This window comes from Malus domestica, chromosome 10 (genome assembly GCF_042453785.1).
Source record: "Malus domestica chromosome 10, GDT2T_hap1".
Classification (NCBI taxonomy): domain Eukaryota; kingdom Viridiplantae; phylum Streptophyta; class Magnoliopsida; order Rosales; family Rosaceae; genus Malus; species Malus domestica.
In genome coordinates, this window is record NC_091670.1 from 34,573,194 (window position 1) to 34,596,740 (window position 23,547).

The 23,547-nt window shown below is 37.0% G+C and overlaps 1 protein-coding gene across 1 annotated transcript; it reads left to right on the forward strand.

The window, feature by feature from the left end:
* The first annotated feature begins 19,051 nt into the window (after positions 1–19,051).
* LOC103446007 (protein RGF1 INDUCIBLE TRANSCRIPTION FACTOR 1) lies at positions 19,052–22,734 on the forward strand. Its single transcript, XM_008385065.4, has 4 exons — positions 19,052–19,530; positions 20,850–20,924; positions 21,478–21,627; positions 22,031–22,734. Exons 1-4 carry the CDS (start codon positions 19,324–19,326, stop codon positions 22,364–22,366), a joined length of 768 nt encoding a protein of 255 aa, XP_008383287.1. The 5' UTR covers positions 19,052–19,323; the 3' UTR covers positions 22,367–22,734.
* Positions 22,735–23,547: the final 813 nt, after the last annotated feature.

A 23,547-nucleotide genomic window follows, 5' to 3' on the forward strand; every position in this document is an offset into this window, starting at 1 on the left:
ACTATAAATAAAGGCACAAGGATTGGGGAATTAACACACAATTCCTCAAGTCTATTCTCCAATCTTTTTCTCTTCCCTTTGCCGCACATCTCTATTAAATATAGGCCACAACACGTTATCAGCACGCTCTTCAAGCTATGCTAAAGAGAATTTATTCGTCTTCAATTAGGGGAGTATTACGTTTCAATTATTTTTTTAATTGATTAAATTTTGATTTTATTGAATTCATATACTTTTTTTTATTCAATTTATTTTTCTTCTTATGTTGAATGTAACACAAGTTTGAAGATGAAAGCCGAAATTGAAGAAATAATTTTCTGCATCAAACCAATTCATCAATATCATCACGCAATTAGGTTCTTCCAAAACAACGGTTTTTATCTCGATATTTTTACAACCCTGATAGCATGAACATTCATCATAATACATGACCCAACTTTACGTTTTTCGAATTTTAGATTCTACATAAATTGTGTAGGTTGCACAAATTTTTGGGCCTAGGTTGCACAGACCATTTTTTTAAGCCACCCGTGGGCTTAATTTTTCTTTTGGGTCTCGAGGTTTATTTGCCTAATTATTTTTAGGCTTTATGGGTTTTAAATGTTTTTTCGCCCAACTTTTAATTTTGGCCCGAAGTCCAAATAATTAAATTATAAATTCTATAAATATTTGCATAATTTCTTGTTGCATATTTTTGTATATATTGCATTTGTTTGCAGGTATTATGAACTTGAAGTTCATACTTCCGAATCCGAAGTTTTGGAAAAGTGTCATAGAAACCTGAAGTTTCTTAACGCGCAACACTCATGTTGAGACTTGAAGTTCTCCATGCTTATATCCGTTCAAACTAAACCATGTCTTAGAAACTGAATGTTCTAACTTTGATTTTTATGGAAATTTTATTTCCTAAAACACCAATCACATTCTTGTTCCGCCATTCAGTGTATTGTCGAACCGTAATAAGTTCGATTTCACTGATTTGGAAGTTTCGAACAAGAAACTACTTTATGTGGATACAAGACATGACACATTGCTTGACTACGACTAGTTGCGAAATCATTGTAGCCGGTTCTTCATTCGAAGACTTATGCCTGAAGCATTATCAAATGGAAATACCTCACTGCCGAGGACTCAATAGCTCTTTGACTCGCTATGGACTGTTTCAAAATCATGCAAAGATGAATTTTTGCCCGAAGCAAAACATGATTGAAACTTTTACGCCCATGAATATGTATAATTCTGAAGTTTATATCCGTTTAAATTTTGACTGGACAAAAATCTTTCTAGTCCTTCTATATCTAAATTGCTCTTGAAGTAGCAGTATAGAGAGCGGAAGTTTACCAAATTCTCGGATCTGTTTACTACTACACTTGTGAGAGAAAGGCACCCTAGCAATTTGGCTGGGAGCTACCGAATGATATAGACCCAGTTTCGGCTGGAGTCTATCGAATGAAGGTGCTCTGCTTCGGCAGGGATGCACCGAACAATAATGCTTTGCTTCGGCAGAGGCCTACCGAACCCAAATCTGGGTTCGTCTCTATCCCACAATCCCATTTTCGAGTTTGTTTTACAACATATAGTAGAATCAGGTCTGCCCATAGGTAGTATCACGCCCGAAAAATGATCCATGTCACCTAAAAACTTCAAGAATAAAGGATAGTATTCTCGAACCTCAACCCTACAGAATCTAACTCCGTTTTGACGAAATAGATCATTGGTTTTGCACTTGTATGTGCCTCTACCAATGTTGTTGAGGAGTATCATTCCTGTAGTCAATCCGTGAGACTAATTTTGCTCCACCTAACACACTTGGAAGAGCGAAATTTGACATGGAATGCCGTATTGGCCAAACCCCCTTGTATATTTGGTTTAATTTATGAATAATATATTTTATTCTCGAATTTAAGATTGATGTTTGGATGTCACTATTATTCTCGAATAAGAGTTGATTAACGAAATTACCACATGTGACTACAATTAACTCATACTTAGGTATGTTTTGTGGGGAAGTTAGCTTGTATGGCTTTATGCTAACATCATACCTAATCATCCCCTGACAACCCTTCAGGCTTATCCAACCTGTTTGTGGGGCATGGCACTATCCTATATTGTCAAATGGTACTAATTTTACCTTAAAGGGAAGCCTTATACTCATTCGTTCCGAAAGAATGCCCTTTTTGAGTTTTAAGGATATTCGAGAGCACTATTACCATATTGAAATCAATGTAGAAAAATGGAGTAAAATTCCTTAGCACATTACCATATTGCACCTCCTATGAATATAGCCAAATGCATATTCTAGAGAAGATGGAACGCATAACGAGTGGATTACACCCATTCAAGCCACTAAGTGGCCGGCCAGAAGCCTACGATTCTGAAGGAATTTTCGTTATGGATGTACATTTGGGATATCTAGGATGATTCGTGATGCGCCATTTTGGGCATCCTTTTACCAAAAGTAAAGAAATCATACTTGGACACGTATTATACCTTAGCATCTTCTATCTTTTCTACAAAGGATTCAAATGGGACATTTGTGGATTAATTCAACCACTATGCGGACTATTTAGATACTTTATAGTATCGGTTGATGCTTCTACACGTTTGTCACACGTGTGGCTGTTGTCCACAAATTGCATTCTCCATACTGGTAGCTTAGATTAACAAGCTCAGGGCTCACCACCCTGATTATCTAATCAAATTTATTTGATTTGATAAGTTGGAGATTTTACATCGAAAACTTTAACTTTCGATGGATATTGCATGTCGGTTGGGTTTTGAAGTTGAACATCCAATCCCATGTTCATACCCAGAACGACCCAGCAGGAGCATTCATTAAACGCCTTCAAATGATTGTGTGATCGATTGGTCATACGTACCAAGTTTCCGATCTCTGCTTGGGGCCATGCAATATTGCAAGCAACCATGTTGGTCCACCTGAGGCTCGTTATGACCATGGAAGAAAATATCCAAAATATCGGCGAAATATCGCCGATATTTTCGTTTTTTTGAGTTATCGATATTTTAATGAGTATCCAATGAGTTTTCGTCAAAATATCGCGATATTAGCTATAATATCGCGATATTAGTCCAAAAATTCCTGAAAATTTTGAAAAGTCACAATTTTGAGCATACAGGGGGTTCGAACTCCTCCCACTTAACTCCTTAATGCCTTAACCACTATACCACTTATGTTGTTGTGATAATATGCTACAATATTTATATATATGCTTTTGTTTTGAATTCTTTTTACAAGAAACAAATATGCACATATTCCAAATTTTTTGTGGTATTATATTTTAAATTGTGTCAATTAATTACTTAGTCAATGGCATGTGGTTTTTAATTTTTCTATTTTTTATTTGGTCACTTACATGGTAGGGCTGGAAAAAATTCCGGAAAATCCCAAACCAAACCGAAAAAGTCCCAAACCCAAACCGAAAAATCCCAAACCAAAACCATCCTGAAGTTCGGGAATCCCATCTCGAAAAATACCGAAATTTTCGATATGGGATTGGTTTCCAAATCCCATTTGTTTGGTAATCCCGAAAAATACTGAAGTATTCGGTTTCCTATTGACTTTTGGGTTTTGGTTCTTGAAAACCATTGCCATGGTTGCTAACTACTCTTCAAAATACACTCACTCTACACATAGAGATAATGAAGATAGTGAAAATTTTGAACCTCATAGGAACTCTATGTGGTACTAAGTCACTCATGTATTTTACCATGTAATGTATAAAGTGTAAAATATTGTACTAATTCATTATATATAAATGATTATGGTGTGTTTAGACTTCTTTCATTAATTTCTACATATTTTCTACACTCACAATGTTTGTCAGCTCGCTATATAATCAACTTGATAATGTTAAATCCATCATGCAATGCATTTCATTCCAATTTTTTGTGATAAACTAATAGATAATTGACTAAATAAACATCCTGCAAAGTTTCAATAAAAATTTCCAAGTTTTTCTTACAATTTCCGTGGTTTCCATGTAATTTTTATCGATATCGATATTATCCCGATATTTCCATCGATATTTCCGTGTTTTCGAACTACCGATATTTCCGATATTACCGATATTTTCTTCCTTGGTTATGACCCAACCTTATAAAACGGGTGTCAGTTGGTTACTAGATACAAACCCGACATATCGCATCTGCATGTCTTTGGTTGTGTGGTCTATGTGCCATTTTGCACCGCCCTTATGTACAAAAGAACAAAGGGGTCCTCAAGGAAGGATGGAAATCTATGTCGGTTATGATTCTCCTTCTAATATTTGTTACTAAAGAACCTTTGCCAGGTGATCTCTTCACTGCTCGTTTTGCGAACTGTCATTTTTATGAGATAGTCTTCCCGCCGTTAGGGGGAGATAATAACGTCAACGTTCCTAAAAGAACAACGCGAATTCTCGTGGACGTCCCCACTATGTCACATCTCGATCCCAATCTAGATCGTCAGAGTATAACCAGACACTTCCTCTGATCTAGCAAAAGTGACAAAATCACATATACTAGCTACAAATGTGCTTGCAAAGATGTGTACCAAATGTACGACAGACATTCATCCCGAAAGCAGGAACGCCACTACTGTGGCCAACCCTCGTACATTAACGGCTAGCCAATCAATCTGTCATAAGCTAGAAGCTTGATAGATCACTCGGTTTGAGGATTCACTTCCCCAAAAATGAAGGAATATGGTATGAACAAATCCGCCTTTCGATCGCTGTCTCAAACCTTTTCATTTCATGAGATTAAATTTGGATTACTCCCGAGACCTGAAGTTCTTGGTCCTGTATACTAGTTTGGATGAGATATGAAATTGGAATGAGATTATCATATATGATGTTTCATTTATATGGTAACTACAAACGTAAATGAAAAGTGACGATGACGAACTGTGTTCCATTGATTAGTGTCAACGTAGAACTGATTGGTCAACTAGAAGAATCAATCTATGACGAATGAGAAGCATGAAATAGTGCAATATGACGCCTTATGGCGTAAGGTTTCTCTCATACGCAATGTGATTGATTGCAGCATTATAAATGTGGTTGTAGTCTCTCTAGGATCGTGATACGAACCTACATGAAGTTTCCAAATGACTTACATGTACTGATTCAAATAGTTATAGACCACAAGAACATCATCTCGGTTCTTAAGAGGCCTTCACTTTGCGGATGCAGAACTATCCAGGCGGATATGGTATACTCGTCTAAGTGAATATTTGATCAGTTAGGGATATATGCCCCTGCGTGTACAAAATCCGAAATTGCTAGAGTTGAGAATACTAACTCGCACCTAAATCAGACTTTAAGATGAATGATCTTGGGAAAACTCGGCATTACCTCGACTTGAAGTTTCGAGCTAGTTCCAATGGTATTCTGGTCCACCACTTGAACTAGACCCAAAAGGTGTTGCGTCCAAGTATACCCTAATCGTCTGTATGCTAGATGCAAATGAGACCTTTACGGAGGGTATGAAGCATAAGGTTCCATATTGGAACGTGAGGTAGCCATATCTAAGTACCATGAGCGTTTGTTGTACTTAGCTCAAATGCACTAGATCGGACATCTTATGTGCTGATAATATTTTGGCATAAAGCAACACTGCGCCTAACACGCCACTACCAAATTTGGTGTTAAAGATGTTTTTCTGTTACTACGGATTTGGGCTTATCTATCCCTATGCATCTCAGAATAGATCACACCCTCTTAGTCTTCGGAATGATGCCTACCTTGTGGGATTCACTGAATCAGACCATTTGTCTGACCGCACAAGGTACGTTCCCATATGGTTATGTATTTGCCATTAAGGAACACCGCAATATCTTGGAGGTCAACTAGATAGACCTTTTGTTGCGAAACCTTTGAATCATTTCAAGACTCATTATGTTTCATCACGTGAGAGATATGGTCGAGAACTCTTGTTGAGCATATTCAAAATCCTTGCGATTTTCATCCATCGTTAAATCCCAACATTGATCCATGATGACAATGCCGTATGTATCGACCAGATCATGATACATCCAACAAGTCAACACCAAGTATATTGTGTCTACATCAACATGAGCATCAGAAGATTGAAGTCAAGCAGTCTAATCCTTACAACCTTGTCGACCTCTACACGATGTCACTGCCGAAGTCTCCAGAAGCTTGTCCAAGGAATTGGTATGCGTAACTTTCTCATTTGCGATGTTTGTAATTTCATTTGGAAGTTTTGTCAAACTCAGGGAGAGTATCCAAAAGTATACTCACTTGACCTTAATGTACTCTTTTTCCCTACAATTAGGAGCATTTTACCCCTAGGGTTTTGCTACCTAACTAGGTTTTAATGAGGCACCCATCCTGGGTTGGTCATACCCTTGTGAGCTCTTCTACTTACGTCCAGAAGACGTATAGTTTTGACTTAATGCAACTTCTCACTTTTCTCCTTAGCCGATGGGTTTTTATCCCACCTTAGGTTTTGCCATAACGAGGTTTTGTGAGTTTTACCACCTATGCATTCTTCCACTAGTTTTGAGACTCGCATTCGCTACTTGGGCCGACTAGACTAGACGACTTCATCAGTTGCTTCTACATTTGCCTGAAGATCTGATATGCCATCTACTTGAGTATTTACACACTCAAGGGGGAGTGTTGTGACATATGTTCTTATCAATATGTGATTGTGTAAATCCTAAGTAGAGATAAAGTAGGAATCATTTGGGATCTAGAAGATCTTTCCTAATATACTTTGTATTACTTGGAGAGCAAGTTTCTCTACTCCTAATTACTATAAATAAAGGCACAAGGATTGGGGAATTAACACACCATTCCTCAAGTCTATTCTCCAATCTATTTTTCTTCCTATAGATGCACAAAACCGGAGGTCTTGGAACAACGTAAATCCGACCGTGAATCTGCAAGAAAGTAAATAACACAAGATGCATCGTGGTTCACCCCAATGTTTGGGTTACGTCCACACTGATTATTGTATTTCTCTGATATGTTGAAGAGGGAAAAGAGAGCTTCTCTGTGAGGATGAGAGCTCTGAAAGGGTGGGGGTATGGCCTAAGAATTGGCCTCTTTTAATGAGGAGAGTGAGGAGTCATTTTATAGAATAAGGGCTCCTCACTTATTACATATTTGCCCCTCCATTTATTACATAATTACACTTGAGTCCCTCGAGTATTTATACGAGGTCCAAATACGGAAGCCCTAAGTATGGTACAAACAGTAGTCCCCTAAGTCTTCAGTCATGATAGTCTTTTGGCTGGAGACTTGAAATTTAGTCCATGTGTGGGCCGAAGTAACTATATGTCGTCTTGAACTGATACTTGATATGAGGCGGTGCTCAAAGTAAAATGATGCTCAACTAGAAGTAGCACATGTTGCGAGGCTGCTCGGCTTGTGGTGTTGAAGGTAATGGAGTCCTTTTTATAGAATAAAGGCTCGCTCCTCAATACATAAGTGATGGGTTAGGAGTGATGTTCGCGGCGAGGCGATTGCTCAGCAGACGACGATACTCTCTAATGATGGTGAAGGAGTCCCTTTTATAGAATAAGGGCTCGCTCCTCAATACATAAGTGATGGGCGCTCTCTAATGACGGTCATGAAGTCCCTTTTATAAAATAAGGGTTCGCTCCTCAGTACATGAATAATGGGTGCTCTCTAATGAAAGGGAAGGAGTCACTTTTATAGAATAAGGGTTTGTTCCTCAATACATAAATAATGGGTGCTCTCTAATGAAAGTGAGGGAGTCCATTTTATAGAATAAGGGTTCGCTCCTCAATACATAAGTGATGGGCTTGAGTCCCCCAAGTATTTTTCATGAGGCCCAGTTGAGGCCCAATATATGGTACATAATATAGTCCCCCAAGTCTTTAGTCAATAGGGTATGTTGGCTAGAGACTTCAAATTGAATCCATGTATGGGCCGAAGTGACGATTGTTCGGAGGCGGTATTTGTATACCTTGCACTGAAGCTTTGTAGGTGAAGCTTTGCAAGTGAAGCTTTGAAGCTAGAGCTCTGTAAATGAAGCTTTCGAAGCTGAAGCTTTTGTAAATGAAGCTTTTGAAGCTAGAGCTCTGTAAATGAAGCTTTTGAAGCTAGAGCTTTGTAAATGAAGCTTTCGAAGTTAGAGCTTTTGTAAATGAAGCTTTCAAAGCTAGAGCTCTGTAAATGAAGCTTTTAAAGCTAGCTCTGTAAATGAAGATTTTGAAGCTAGAGCTCTGTAAATGAAGCTTTTGAAGCTAGAGCTTTTGTAAATGAAGCTTTCGAAGCTAGAACTCTGTAAATGAAGCTTTTAAAGCTGATTGACATGAGTGATGCTTATGAATGTTTATGCTGATTGACATGAGTGATGCTCATGAATGTTTATGTATGAATGACATGAGTGATGCTCATGTATAATTTTAGAGTACTGGACGTACTTTTGATCACCTAGTGGGTGATAAAAACGGCAGGCTGCCGAATAATTTTTTGTAGTACTGGGCGTACTTTTGATCACCTGGTTGGTGATAATAGAGGGCCTGACTCTTTTGGGCATATGGGCATTCGCCCTTCACATAGGTCTGGTAATTCCTGACACGACCCGATAACCCGACATGACACGACACAAAATTAACAGGTGTTTGGGTCGACACGATAACGAATCGGGTGTTATCGGGTAACCCGATAGGCACCTGTTAAGATAACGAGTTGGTTCGGGTATACACGTGGGTAACACGATACACGATAAGCAGTATATTAATTTAATAATTTTATAACCCTAAAAAATACTATAATAATTATATATATTAATTTAACAATTTTATACCCCTAAAAAGTTTAAAACTATAATAATTATATATATATATATATATATTAAATTAACTATAATAATTATACCACCAAAATATTAACTAAAATAATTATAACAATTATATATACTATAATAATTATACCCCCAAAATATTAACTATAATAATTATAAATATATATATATATATATTAAGTTTTAAATTAAATTTAATACCCCTAAAAACTATAATAATTATACGTACAAAATAAATAGATTTAAATCTACATAATAAATATATATATATATACACACACCATTGAACTTGATGGGATACACGAAACTAATTTCAACGATCCAACCGTTAAACTCATTTATATATGCTTCGAGATCACATCAGCAAAAAATCGCAAAAAATAAACATTCAGAGATAAAGTAACGGGACAAAACTTTTCGACGGTTTTAAAACAAAAAATCATAATTTAACGGTTATTTTCACTCCGATTTTGATGATTTTTTACAGCTACACTCATTGACCTTATATGAATACAATGAATGAATTCGATTTTCAATTTAAAATATTTACACTAGTGGATACCACAAAATCTTATGTTATATTTAATGAAAGTATAAATAAACTTTAAGTGTTAGTGAATCTATTGTTTTGATGGGATATGAATTCTATGAAACTAATTTCAATGATCCAACCGTCAAACTTGTTTGTATATGCTTCAAGATCGCATACGCCAAAAATCACAAAAAACAAACATTCAAAGATCAAGTAATGAGACAAAACTTTTCGATGGTTATAAAACAACAAATCACGATTTAACGGTTATTTTAACTCCGATTTTGATGATTTTTTACAACTACACTCATTGACCCTATATGAATACAATGAATGAATTCGATTTTCAATTTAAAATATTTACACTTGTGGATACCCCAAAATCTTATGTTATACTTAATGAAAGTATAAATAAACTCTAAGTGTTAGTGAATCTATCGCTTTGATGGGATACGAATTCTATGAAACTAATTTCAACGATCCAACCGTCAAACTTGTTTGTATATGCTTCGAGATCACATACGCCAAAATCACAAAAAATAAACATTCAGAGATCAAGTAATGAGACAAAACGTTTCGACGGTTATAAAACAACAATTCATGATTTAACGGTTATTTTAACTCCAATTTTGATGATTTTTTACAGCTACACTCGTTGACCCTATATGAATGCAATGAATAAATTCGATTTTCAATTTAAAATATTTACACTAGTGGATACCACAAAATCTTATGTTATACTTAATGAAAGTATAAATAAACTCTAAGTGTTAGTGAATATATCTTTTTGATGGGATACGAATTCTATGAAACTAATTTCAACGATCCAACCGTCAAACTTGCTTGTATATGCTTCAAGATCGCATATGCCAAAAATCACAAAAAACAAACATTCAGAGATCAAGTAATGAGACAAAACTTTTCGACGGTTATAAAAAAAAATCACGATTTAACGGTTATTTTAACTCCGATTTTGATGATTTTTTACAACTACACTCCTTGACCCTATATGAATACAATGAATGAATTCGATTTTCAATTTAAAATATTTACACTAGTGGATACCACAAAATCTTATGTTATACTTAATGAAAGTATAAATAAACTCTAAGTGTTAGTGAATATATCGTTTTGATGGGATACGAATTCTATGAAACTAATTTCAACGATCCAACCGTCAAACTTGTTTGTATATACTTCGAGATCGCATACGCCAAAAATCACAAAAAAAACAAACATTCAGAGATCAAGTAATGAGACAAAACTTTTCGACGGTTATAAAACAACAAATCACGATTTAACGGTTATTTTAACTCCGATTTTGATGATTTTTTACAACTACACTCCTTGACCCTATATGAATACAATGAATGAATTCGATTTTCAATTTAAAATATTTACATTAGTGGATGCCGCAAAATCTTATGTTATACTTAATGAAAGTATAAATAAACTCTAAGTGTTAGTGAATCTATCGTTTCGATGGGATACGAATTCTATGAAACTAATTTTAACGATCCAACCGTCAAACTTGTTTGTATATGCTTCGAGATCGTATACGCCAAAAATCACAAAAAATAAACATTCAGAGATCAAGTAATGAAACAAAACTTTTCGACGGTTATAAAACAAAAAATCACAATTTAATGGTTATTTTAACTCCGATTTTGATGCTTTTTTACAACTACACTCATTGACCCTATACGAATACAATGAATGAATTTGATCGTCAACCTACTCCGACGACTAGCCCAGAGTCTTGATCTAGGTGTACGAATGAGAGAGAACCAAGATCAGGGACAACAACTTGCTCGAAAAATTCAAGCTTTTCGGAATCCCGACTGCACCCAGAGGAGTTTCCCAGATCACCGTCTGCTTTGAAATTGACGCTAACGATATCTTGAAAGTTTCTGCGGAGAACAAGACCACCAGACAAATCTGTAGCTTTTGTTGAGGACTGTGAAAAGCAAAAGATAAGCTTAGCTTGTAGCTTTGGAAATCATAGTGTTAGTTGGGGTGAAATCCCTGTGAAATCGCTTTTGTTGCGGAGTCCTTTTGTTGGGGACTGTGAAATCCCTGCGGAGGATAAAAGTGTTTGAGATTTGGATCTTTTCTGTTTCTAGGTTTTTTGTGATTTTGCAGATTCACGGCGGAGGTGAAAAAATGAAAGAGAACTGACACAACTTTTCGTATCGTTTCCCACAGACGGTGCCAAATGTTGATGCACAAAACCGGAGAGTCTTGGAACAACGTAAATCCGACCGTGAATCTACAAGAAATTAAATAACACAAGATGTATCGTGGTTCACCCCAAGGTTTGGGCTACGTCCACACTGATATTGTATTTCTCTGATGGTATGTATTGATTACAAGGGTGGGGAGGAGTTCCCCAGAGAAAGAGAGAGTTTGAGAGGGCTCTCTGTTTGTGAGAATGAGAGCTTGAGAGAGATGAGCTTTGTGAGGGTGAGAGGGCTTGAGGTTTGTGAGGGTGAGGAGGCCCTTTTATAGAATAAGGGTTCATCCCCTTTTTACATATTTGCCCCTCCATTTATTACATAATTACATTTGAGTCTTCCGAGTATTTATACGAGATCTAAATATGGAGGCCCTAAGTATGGTATAAACAGTCCAAGACCTTCCAGTTTTGTGCATCAACATTTGGCGCCATCTATGGGAATCGACATAAAAAACTATGTCAGTTCTCTTTCATTTTCTCACATCCACCGTGAATCTGCAAAATCTGTAAAAACCCCAAAAACTCCAAAGTTCATTACTTTTCTCTATATCCAGCAAACCCTATTTGAAAAATACTGAGAAGTTCCAAAATTTTATCACTTTTCTCTAAATTGTGCGAAACCCATTTCTCAAAATCTCATCATCCTTCCATAAATTGAACAAAACCGCCCCAACGCAAAACATCAAAAGCTGAGAGATGCAGTCGTCAGATCATCAAAAGCTTTTGCTGGCAGAGTCAGTGCTTGTCGGAGTTGTTGGTAGAATCACTACAGACATTAAAAGATGGGACCGTTCAAGCAAGTTCTCCCGATATACAATCGTCAGATCTAGACCCGGATCTGACCCTTCAGCGGAACTCCGTCGTAGAGCATCTACGACCACTTGCGGAAACAGGGCCTGCCGATTGGTCTCCTCCCCAAGGGCATCACCGACTATTCTCTCAACGCCATCACCGAAGAATTCTGAGTGTTGCTGGAGCAGCCCTGTCACGCCAAGTTCGAGAACCAAGTGCTCTACGTTTTTAACGTTTCTGGCTTTCTCTCTTTCTCCCTTCTCGTTGGTGTTTCACCTCGTCGTTGTGCATTTCATAAACTCCTGGTGTTCCACCTCTCCCCATTCGCCATTCGACATTCGTCATCACTGATGCTTCATTCCTTTTGTTATCCATCTCTTTCAGTTTCAGTTGGTTGGTTTGGGCAGGCATTGGACCTCAATGGGTCCTCTAACACTAGCAGTGGACTCGAAAACGGGCTCAAGAACTTCACTAGATGAATATATCCGGAAAACGTAGTATTCTCCTATAGGAACACGGAAGTCTGTTGCATCAGTCAGCATGCAGGAAGAGAAACCCTTTGATTTCTTACGCACTTTATTTGCAATCCGTGTGGCCTTTTACAGAACTGGGCTAGTTTACATCGTGAAGAAATGGTGGCTGCGGTTCGAGGACTGCTTCCATGTCTACTAATCGTTCAAAGTCCCCAAATTCAATGAAAACATGCAGGAGAATCAGCTCTACGGATGAGTCACCAACTATCTCAACTTGCTCACCTCTATTGAAGAATCGAACTTCACCAACCTCGTTACCGGGAAAAAACCCAATGAAATTGTCCTCCAGCTCGGCATTGGGTTGACCGATGAGCATGAGTCTGGGTTTTATCAGGTTGATATGCGAGGGAATTTGTTTGGAATGCTATCTGCACACCTGTTGTCACCTTTGGTGTCCCTCCACCATTTGGAGGCTGTAGATCCAATCTTCCCAAACTTGTACTCGTTGCTGTGTCGACACGCTGCCCAACTGCCAGTCCGCTGACGAGAAGCTCTCCGATTACAAGAATGAACCCGCCGACACGACGCTGCAGTCGAGCTTCAGGGCGAGGTTGAAGTGGACGTTGGAGATCCACCAAAAGATTCATCTGGGTTTCATCGCCACCAAGTTGTAGATCCAAGAGTGGGAGCTGCTCGTCGTGTAAAGCAGAAAAGAAAGGTGAAAAGAAAAAGGAAAAGAAAAAGGAAGAAAAGCAAAAGATCTTCCTATTATTATGATTCATTTTGTCTGTCAGGTGAAGAGACAAAGAAGTGCGGTGGAAAAGCAAAAGCAAAGCAAATAAAATAAAATAAAAGCAGAAAAGAAAAGAGAACGAAAGCAAAAGCAAAAGCAAAAAATGGAAATGTCATTATTCCCTTGTCTGTCATCTGCCAAAAGAAAGAAAAATAAAGAGAAAGCAAAAGGAAGGCACATGGGGACACTGCAAAAGCAAGGAATAAACACCCCACCAGAACGATGTAATTGATTTTTCTTATCTTCCGGAGACATCTGTATAACCCCATCAGAGGATAATAAAAAATAAAAAATAAATAAAAAAAATAAAAAAAGGGCAAAGCCCAAAATAAATGGGCTGGAATGTTGTGTGGAGGGCAAAGGCCCATAAGCACAAAATAACACCAACCAGGTGACCAAAAGTATGTCCAGTACTACAAAAAATTATTCGGCACTCTGCCGCTATTATCACCAACCAGGTGACCAAAAGTACGCCCACTACTACTAAAATTTATTCGGCACCCCGCCGCTATTATCGCCAACCAGGTGATCAAAAGTACGCCCAGTACTCTAAACTATTCGGTAGCCTGCCGCTATTATCACCAACCAGGTGATCAAAAGTATTTCCAGTACTATAAAATTATTCGGCAGCTTGCCGCTATTATCACCAACCAGGTGATCAAAAGTTTGTCCAGTATTTCAAATTATATATAAGCATTACTCATGTCAATCATACATAAACATTCATGAGCATTACTCATATCAATCATACATAAACATTCATGAGCATCACTCATGTCAACATCCATGAGCATCACTCATGTCAATCAACAAAAACTTTCATGAGCATCACTCATGTCAATCAGCTTCAAAAGCTTCATTTACAGAGCTTTAGCTTCAAAAGCTTCATTTACAGAGCTCCAGCTTCAAAAGCTTCATTTACAAAAGCTCTAGCTTCAAAAGCTTCAAAAGCTTCATTTACAGAGCTCTAGCTTCAAAAGCTTCATTTACAAAAGCTCTAGCTTCAAAAGCTTCATTTACAGAGCTCCAGCTTCAAAGCTTCACTTGCAAAGCTTCACCTACAAAGCTTTAGTGCAGGGTATACAAATAACGCCTCCAAACAACCGCCACTTCGGCCAATACATGAATTCAATTTGAAGTCTCCAGCCAACACATTCTATTGACCGAAGACTTGGGGGACTACACTATGTACCATATATTGAGCCTTAATTAGGCCTCATGAAAAATATTTGGGGGACTTAGCCCATCACTTATGTATTGAGGAGCGAGCCCTTATTCTATAAAAGGGACTCCCCCACTTTCATTAAAGAGCACCCATCATTTATGTATTGAGGAGCGAGCCCTTATTCTATAAAAGGGACTCCCTTACCATCATTAGAGAGCATTGCCGCCTGCTGAGCAACCGCCTCGCCGTGAGTATCAACTGTAGCCCATCATTTATGTATTGAGGAGCGAGCCCTTATTTTATAAAAGGAACTCCATCACCTTCATTAAAGAGCATCGCCGCTAGCTGAGCAACCGCCTCGCCGCGAGCATCACTCATAACACATCACTTATGTATTGAGGAGCGAGCCCTTATTCTATAAAAGGGACTCCCTCACCTTCAACGCCACAAGCCGAGCCAACCAAGGCAACATAAGCCACAAGCAGAGCAGTCTCGCAACATGTGCTACTTCTAGTTGAGCATCATTTCAGATTGAGCACCGCCTCATATCGAGTATCAGTTCTAGATGACATCTAGTTACTTCGGCACACACATGGACTGAATCTTAAGTCTCCAGCCAAAAGATTCTCTTGACTGAAGACTTGGGGGACTACTGTTTATACCATACTTAGGGCCTCCGTATTTAGACCTCGTATAAATACTCGGGGGAATAAATGGAGGGGCAAAAATGTAAAAAGGGGAGGAGCTCTTATTCTATAAAAGGGCCTCCTCACCCTTACAAACCTCAAACCCTCTCACCCTCACAAAGCTCATCTCTCTCAAGCTCTCATGCTCACAAACAGAGAGCCCTCTCAAACTCTCTCTTTCTCTGGGGGACTCCCCCTCACCCTTGTAATCCATACATACCATCAGAGAAATACAATATTAGTGTGGACGTAGCCCAAACCTTGGGGTGAACCACAATACATCTTGTGTTATTTACTTTCTTGCAGATTCACGGTTGGATTTACGTTGTTCCCAGACCCTCTGGTTTTGTGCATCAACACTTCCCTTTGCTGCACCTCTCTATTAAATATAGGCACAACAGAGTTGACAATTGTTCAAAGTGTCTTAATCAAATTTTATAAAGGAACAAATATTTAGTCTAAACAAATTAGAAAAAATGTAAGGGATTCTAATTACTCCTTATATAATTTAATTTGGTCTAGGTGTCTTCACCCCCTCCGTTGAACCAAAAAAAAAAAAAATCCAGCTACAAGTGAGAAAAGGTCTATCAATGTGTTTGGACCGCATGTTTTAGGCAATTAAGCACAACACAATTATTTATGGTTCTCTAATATAACAAGGCTAAATACCAATGGACCCTAAACTCAAATCGTAATTTCCACGCTCCAAATTTCTAATTTTATATTCTTTCTCTTGTTTGTGTCCATTAATTATCTCTTCATTCCTTCAGTCTCAAGGACAGAACAACAAAAATGCGAAAATCATCATCTGTTGTAACAAGAAGTGTCAGTATTTAAATTGAGAGCATTAAAATTACTATTCTTTTTAAAATCTCATACGAAGTTCCTTTCTAAAATATTAAACTATAATTTTACCTCAACCCAATTGGCGAACTTTGAAGGAAATACCGGTCAAGTGTCGAGTAATAATTAAGTAGAAAAATACACATGTCAAACTAAGTGTAAGCAAAGAGCATTAAAATTGATCATATCGTTTTTTAACGTTTAATATGTACTTAAGTCGAACAAATCCTTTGAAGAATGCGAATACATCATATATCTCCAATATTTTAACCTCTAACATTAAGTTAAGATTTAACACGACATAAATAGGAATCCTAAGCTACCATGGCATCCCCTAATAGACCATTAAACATTATTATTGGAAGGAGAATGAACCTAGTTTATTAAAAAATTAAACAATACCTAACTGGTGTTATTGTTAAACGTTATTGTGTTAAATCTCAATTTAACTATTTTAGGGAATATTTTGGAAAGCTAGTTGTCCGCTTTATTTCCACGTGAACCTCTGCCTAATTTTTCACCCAACAATTGCTTGATGCAGCTGGTGAATTTGCAGAATGCATGCATTCCAGTCCCTTTGGTTTGTTGTTTGATATAAAACTACTAATCACTATTCTAAACACATTAAAACCCTTAACTATAACCATAATTTTTAATCCATTTTTCTACTTCTAGTCCTTCAATGTTTGTAATGCTTATCTTTCAATTAATTAAACATATATGTTCGACCTTTTTTTTTGTTAAACAAAGGGACTAATAGCCTGACAAAAGAGAAATTACAAAATAATGTCATGAGGTCGGGAGAGATATCAAAAATATTATATAATAGTAATCGCTTATAGGAAGATGGAGCTTGCTCAAAATTGACTGGACCCAAAAGATGAGAGAGGATTAGGTTGGTCAACTCATCAACAACAAAATTCATTTCACAATATATATGTCAAATATTACATTTCCAGTCACGCAGTAATATATATTGTCACTGGCACCATGTAATACCAATTGGACAGCAATTGCAAAATAAGACTCCACCAAAAGGCATTGAGTAAGTTTCACATATCGCTACCCATAACAAGTTTTATATATCAATCTATATCTCTCATCACGTGATAGTTAAAAATGGTTTCAGGTAAGTTTTACACTATAATCAAACCCTCACCTGATTCACTGCTGGGCTCAATTTCGAGCATATGAGTAGGATCCAAATGGGACACACCTCCCAAAATGAGAGGACAAACACGACCATAATTAGGTGTTTTTGAGTCATTCAATACATAACAAAATAGTTTTTGAGTAATTCGATGAATTTTTAAAATCATATAATCCACAGACCAAGTATACATATCCTTTTAAACTTGTAAACAACGTATATACGTATTAATATATAAACAAAAATGAAAATAAAAAAGGACACACCAAGGAAGCATAAATACAAGCAAAGGACCTGTAGGTCATGACTCATATGACAAAGCTTTTTAACCGAGGTAGTGCGATTGTACCTACAGCTAAAACAGACAAAACAACCAATGGTCTTATCATATTATTATTTCTTATTCTAATTAGTAAGCCAAAAAAATGTACTATTTTCTTCTTGCTGCCTTAGATATTGTACAATCTGGGTGCTCCTAGCTAATCATGTTTAGCTGTTAATTACAACAGGGTGATTAAGATTTGAAATTTGTTTTGGGGTAAAAATGGCTTTGAATTGATGCATTCACAACCCTGCTTGAGCCTACACCCTCCTTATCTGTGAAACCTGTTTGGTTTGAAGGTTTAGCCTATTACGGAGGAAATACAATTTGATCATTCTACAGCCAAATCTCAATTTATGGTACAATTTTATAGGATATGAGACAACACGTCCTATAGAGTTGTCCCAGCAGGTAAGTGTTTCTTTCATACTCATTATTACTATTGCAGACATATATAGTACATACAATGCAATTCTGCAGGAAAACCGATGCAAGGTTTTGACCCAAACTTTTGTTGCAATTTATTTGTAAAAATGTTAATGTTACTAAGAAAATTGTTTACCAAAAAAGTAGAGAACGATTTCGTTTTTATTTGTGTCGGATTGTTTACACATCGGATACTAAGTTGGTCCCCACCGTATGGGGTTCCACAGGACTGAATTGGCACAGAATTGAGTTCTGCTTGATCGTTGAACTTTTACTTAAAAAGATAACCAAATCAGTTTCAAGTTCATCAATCTCTATACACTATGCAATATACGATTTGATTATATTGTTGAAAATGAAGTTACTGAAGAAGCTTGACCTAACACTTTGACCTGAATGATAAACATAAATCTTGAATTAACAAAATTACCCGGGCATATTATAGCCAGAACAGATTAAGCAAAAGGGTTCAATGCAGAAAAATGCACAGTAAATTAAACAGAAATTTGGGAGGCGCTCAGATGGAAAAAGGAATTGTGTTATAGTATTGTTGCACTCGTTGCAGTGCAGAGAAAGTACATACATACTGGTGGGCTGTCCTCCCGCCATTAACTCCACTCCCCCATCCTACACCACAACACATGCAATCTCACTTCACCGCTATTTAGATTTTAATGACTTAAATTTTTGTAAAGAAAACGATTACATGATATTGTATTATTAGACTAACGTCAAACAACGGTGAACATGTTTTATATAAGGCATTTTTCTCACACCTCACCATGCACCCAATCCATTTCTCTCTCTCTCTCTCTCTCTCTCTCAAGTAAAGACACGCTCTCTCTTGTCTAAAAACGCAACAGTTCTGGAACTTCCACCAGCTATAAAATAGCATTTAGGTTAGGGTTTTTGAAACCCAACTTGGTAAAAAAAAAAAGAAACTAAAACCAAAGGCGCACAATAGTAATTGGCTAGCTACCTGTTGCTACAGTAGCAGCTAAACTTAAAGGGCCTTCTTCTCTTTCATACTATCCTCCCACTTCTTTAAAAACAGACATAATTCGTTGGAGAGAAACAAAGCGAGAGAGAGACAGAGTTAAAGGATGGTGACAGAATCGTATGGTGGCGGTGGTGGTGGAAACAACATTAAGCCTGCATGGCTTGAGCGTTTAATGGCCGAGACATTCTTTGGCGGGTGCGGGGTCCACCACAGCCGCCGGAAAAACGAGAAGAACGTCTTCTGTTTGCACTGCTGCCTTAGTATTTGCCCCCACTGCCTCTCTTCTCACCGCCTCCATCCTCTCCTGCAGGTACTCCGATACTACAATTTCTCACTCATCAAATTACGTCACCAAATTTCACCATCCATCTACCCTTTTGAATTTTCACAAGTTTTGGATCAAAGTTGCTCAATTACTTCCAGTTGGCTTTTACTTCTAGCTAGCTAGCTGGAAAGTTTAACTTTTTTTAATGAATTGTAAATTTGTAACCACCCTTGATTCCTGGGCGTGTGTTGAAAATTATCGTGGAATTGTACTGTAGAATCCTCTGTCTGTTACTTAATTCCCTTTTTATTTGCTTTCCAGTGAATTCAGCTAGTGCACTAGCTATACATATGTAATTTGCCTGAAATTTTGTACCTCTCTATATACTTCATTTGATTCTTCGAACAATTAACAAATTCTACCATAGAGAGAGCTCAGTGATTGCAAATTTTACCCTTGATCTTCATGTTTAGGTCTATCATCTCATTTCTTAATCTCTAAAATTGAAAGTATTTTTTGGTTGTATTTGAAAACTCAAAACCTCTTGCTGAAATGTTGTACTCTGCACTTTCAGATTTTCTAGTATGCTCCGAGGTATCTTATACTCTAGAATTTAGTATAATTAATTTCATGCAATTTTACATCTTCTCTCACTTTTACTAAATTTTTTCAACAAAGTGAAACTTTTACTCTCTTGATTGTGGCCAAAGAAACAAATTAAGAAAGAAAATAATGATGAAGTTAATTGTTGTTGATTTTTTTTAATCCTTCAAAATTGTCTTGTTCAATAGCACTCTTCTAATTTTAGTCATCTGTCCATGCAATTGCAATAGAATGTGTTTTTGTTTTTATAAAATTTTAAAATGGAATTCCAAAAAGGTTTTATGATGTCTTCTTTGATTCCCACTTTTTTTATGTGGTTTGTTTCCTACCAATGGAAGATTTTGTTTCTATTCATTTCCACCCTGCAAAGGTTCCTCAGCTGTTCCTTTCAATGAAAGCGAAACTTTGACCATATAGTGTTTATATTCTCAAAAGATCCCACTTCTTTTAATTCAATTCAGCTCTCAGTTCATTTATTTTTCCTTCATGATCGGTTGCCTTGCTATTCGTTTCACCTAAATTTCCAACAGGTAATTGCCTGCCTGGTGAGGTAAATAATTGGCTCTTGAACTTTTTGAAGTTAAAAATTGTACTTGGATTATGCAAATTTACTTGATCACTTTCAGTCACATATTGCAGAAAATTTACCTCAACATTGTTCATCTTCTTTGTTGTCATAAGGGTAAATTTAACTGAAGGGTAAATCACCATTTGTGGCAGTAAACAAGTCCAATTGACATTGTTTTGGCTCCATGTGACAGGTTAGACGATATGTGTACCATGATGTGGTTCGATTGGGTGATCTTGAAAAGCTGATTGACTGTTCCTATACCCAGGTATGACTACAAAGTAAAAACAAGAATGGGGTAGAAGATAATATATTCTTCACTTGTAACTAGAAGGTTTTTAAAGTCCAATTCACTTAGATAACAAGCTCGACATCAAATTATTCTGGTTATTAATTTTGTGGTTTAATATAAGTTTCCAACCTTGCGTTTGGTATGCGAAGAGGAATTCATAAAAAGTAATTTCCATGTGTTTTCCTAGGAGATCAGAAGTACTTTTTCTCACACAAAGTTTGGTAAAGTTGAGAAAGTAAATATAAAAGATAGAGACATTAATATTTTTGTTTCTTTATGGGATAAAGTTTGGGGAAAACAATTTGACAACGGCTTAGAAAAAATGAACGGAAAAAAAATATCTTCATTCCTCAAGGGTTCGGTTTTTCCACCTTTTTCATAACATTAATTTCCATACATACCAAACGCACTGGAATATGATCAAACAAAAAAACAAATGAGTAAAAAAGAAAAGGTGATCGAGTGTAAAAGAAAATTACTTTTATCTTTTTCCAATTCCGTTATAACAAGTTTGTTCCTTATTTGGCAGCCCTATACAATTAACGGTGCCAAAGTGATATTCTTGAATCAGAGGCCACAGACACAGTCTAGGACTTGCAAGCAGGGCTCTGCCAACATCTGCCTCACTTGCGACAGGATTCTCCAAGAGCCATTCCACTTTTGTTCTCTCTCTTGCAAGGTCCATTTCACCTCCATATTCCTCTCTCTCTCTCTCTCTCTCTCTCATTCATTGTCCAATTGCCTATTCGATGGCTTTTGCATATTTTCTGGCACACACTGGTTCTAAAGCCTTTGCCAACGTTGAATTAATTTGCTATATATCTTGGAAGCATCTCTACGGCTTTATGTGTGGCTTCAAGATAAGTAAGAAAAAAAGAAAAATCCCATTTGCACATACACTTTTTATTTAGTTTACTACCTCTTTTTGTCTCCACCTGAACTATGATCTTGATATTATTTTTTTTCTTTGATCCAAGTATTAAAGGCATCAAGGGTTTTCTCAATTTTAGGGTTACGTTACAGGCAGATATATATCTCTCTTAATCTAGCGGTATATCATGTAACAAATATATATGTTACAGGTTGATCATCTGGTGTACCAAGGGCAAGATTTATCTGGTATACTCTACCGATTTGATGCGTCCGACTTCACCATCTCTCAGTTCGAAGGATTACGCATGGACGGCTTGGAGATGACCGAGGATGATGGCCACATGATGCCTAGCTCCACCGTAGAAGACCCTCAGCAATACAGAGCTTCGTCATGCTCCAATGAAGCAACCAGTGATTCGGTAATGTCGCAAGAAACAGAGGTTATCAAGAAGAAGAAGAAGAAAAGCAGTGGATTCCTCCCTGGGATTGTCCTCTCCCTTAGCAGCAGGAGAAAGGGTGCTCCTCAGAGAGCTCCTCTTTCTTAGAATGAGACATTTGGGAAAAAATAAATAAATCGTAGGGTTAAGGTTATTGGTATCATATGAAATATGTTATATTAGGTACTAATACTAAGGTTGGTCGGGCCACGGTTAATATTTAGATCAATTTGTGTAATTTTCTGGCATGGATATTGTCTGTATTGACCTTGCATGGGGCATTTCCATTACTGACTTTAGGTGGATGTAGAGAGAGTGAACCACATTGAAGGGTTTAGGCTCTCATCATCTCCACCAATTTTGTATCTAAGAAGGTAATGGAGCTTTGCGAGTACATACTATAATATTTGTTTTCGTTCAATTATTTAAGCTACTATAGCTACCATCTTGATTAGTATGGTATGGTTGATTCTCAATTATGTTGGCCGTAGTAATTTTCATTTGCATTTACCTTTGATTTAATTAAGTCTCATGATTCTACTTTCATTTATTCAAGCAAAAGCAGAAGAAGAAAACGTGACAGCAAAATTAGCAATAATCTTATGATTCTACTTCGATTTAATTAAGTCTTATGATTCTACTTTCACGTTCATACTAAGCACAATTTTTTTATATTATTAATATAGGAATTATAAGAGGTCGCACTTGGTGCGATGGCAAGTGCCTTCGTCCATGAGCGGTAGGTCTCGGGTTCGAGACTTGGGAGCAGCCTCTCCATAAATGGGGGTAAGGCTAGCCGACATTCACCTCTCCCAGACCCTGCGTAAAGCGGGAGCCTTGTGCACTGGGTACGACCTTTTTTTTTATTAATATAGGAATTATACTGAGTTTTTCTAGTATGCTAAAAAAATACCCAAAATATATTGTACACATGCATTTTTTTAGAAAATCTTGGCTCCTTAAGATTGAGGAGTAGTTTCTTTTCCATGTACTTTGTGCCCTATTCATAAAAATATGTGTTTATTATCGGAACCATTCATATTATAAAGCACTTTATGTAGATCATTTATGTAAAAAGTCAATTAAAACTAAGATTGTTTAGTCAATCAACTGAAGCAAATAAATAGACAGTTCGTACGTAATGCTTTTCCGAATCCGTCTATCTGTTTTTATACACTTTGATGACTAAATGATCTTAGGTTTGATTTTTTTTGTAGAAATGATATACACAAAGTGATTTATAATTTGAACTGTTCTAATTATAAGCACAAAATTATGTGAATAGGCCA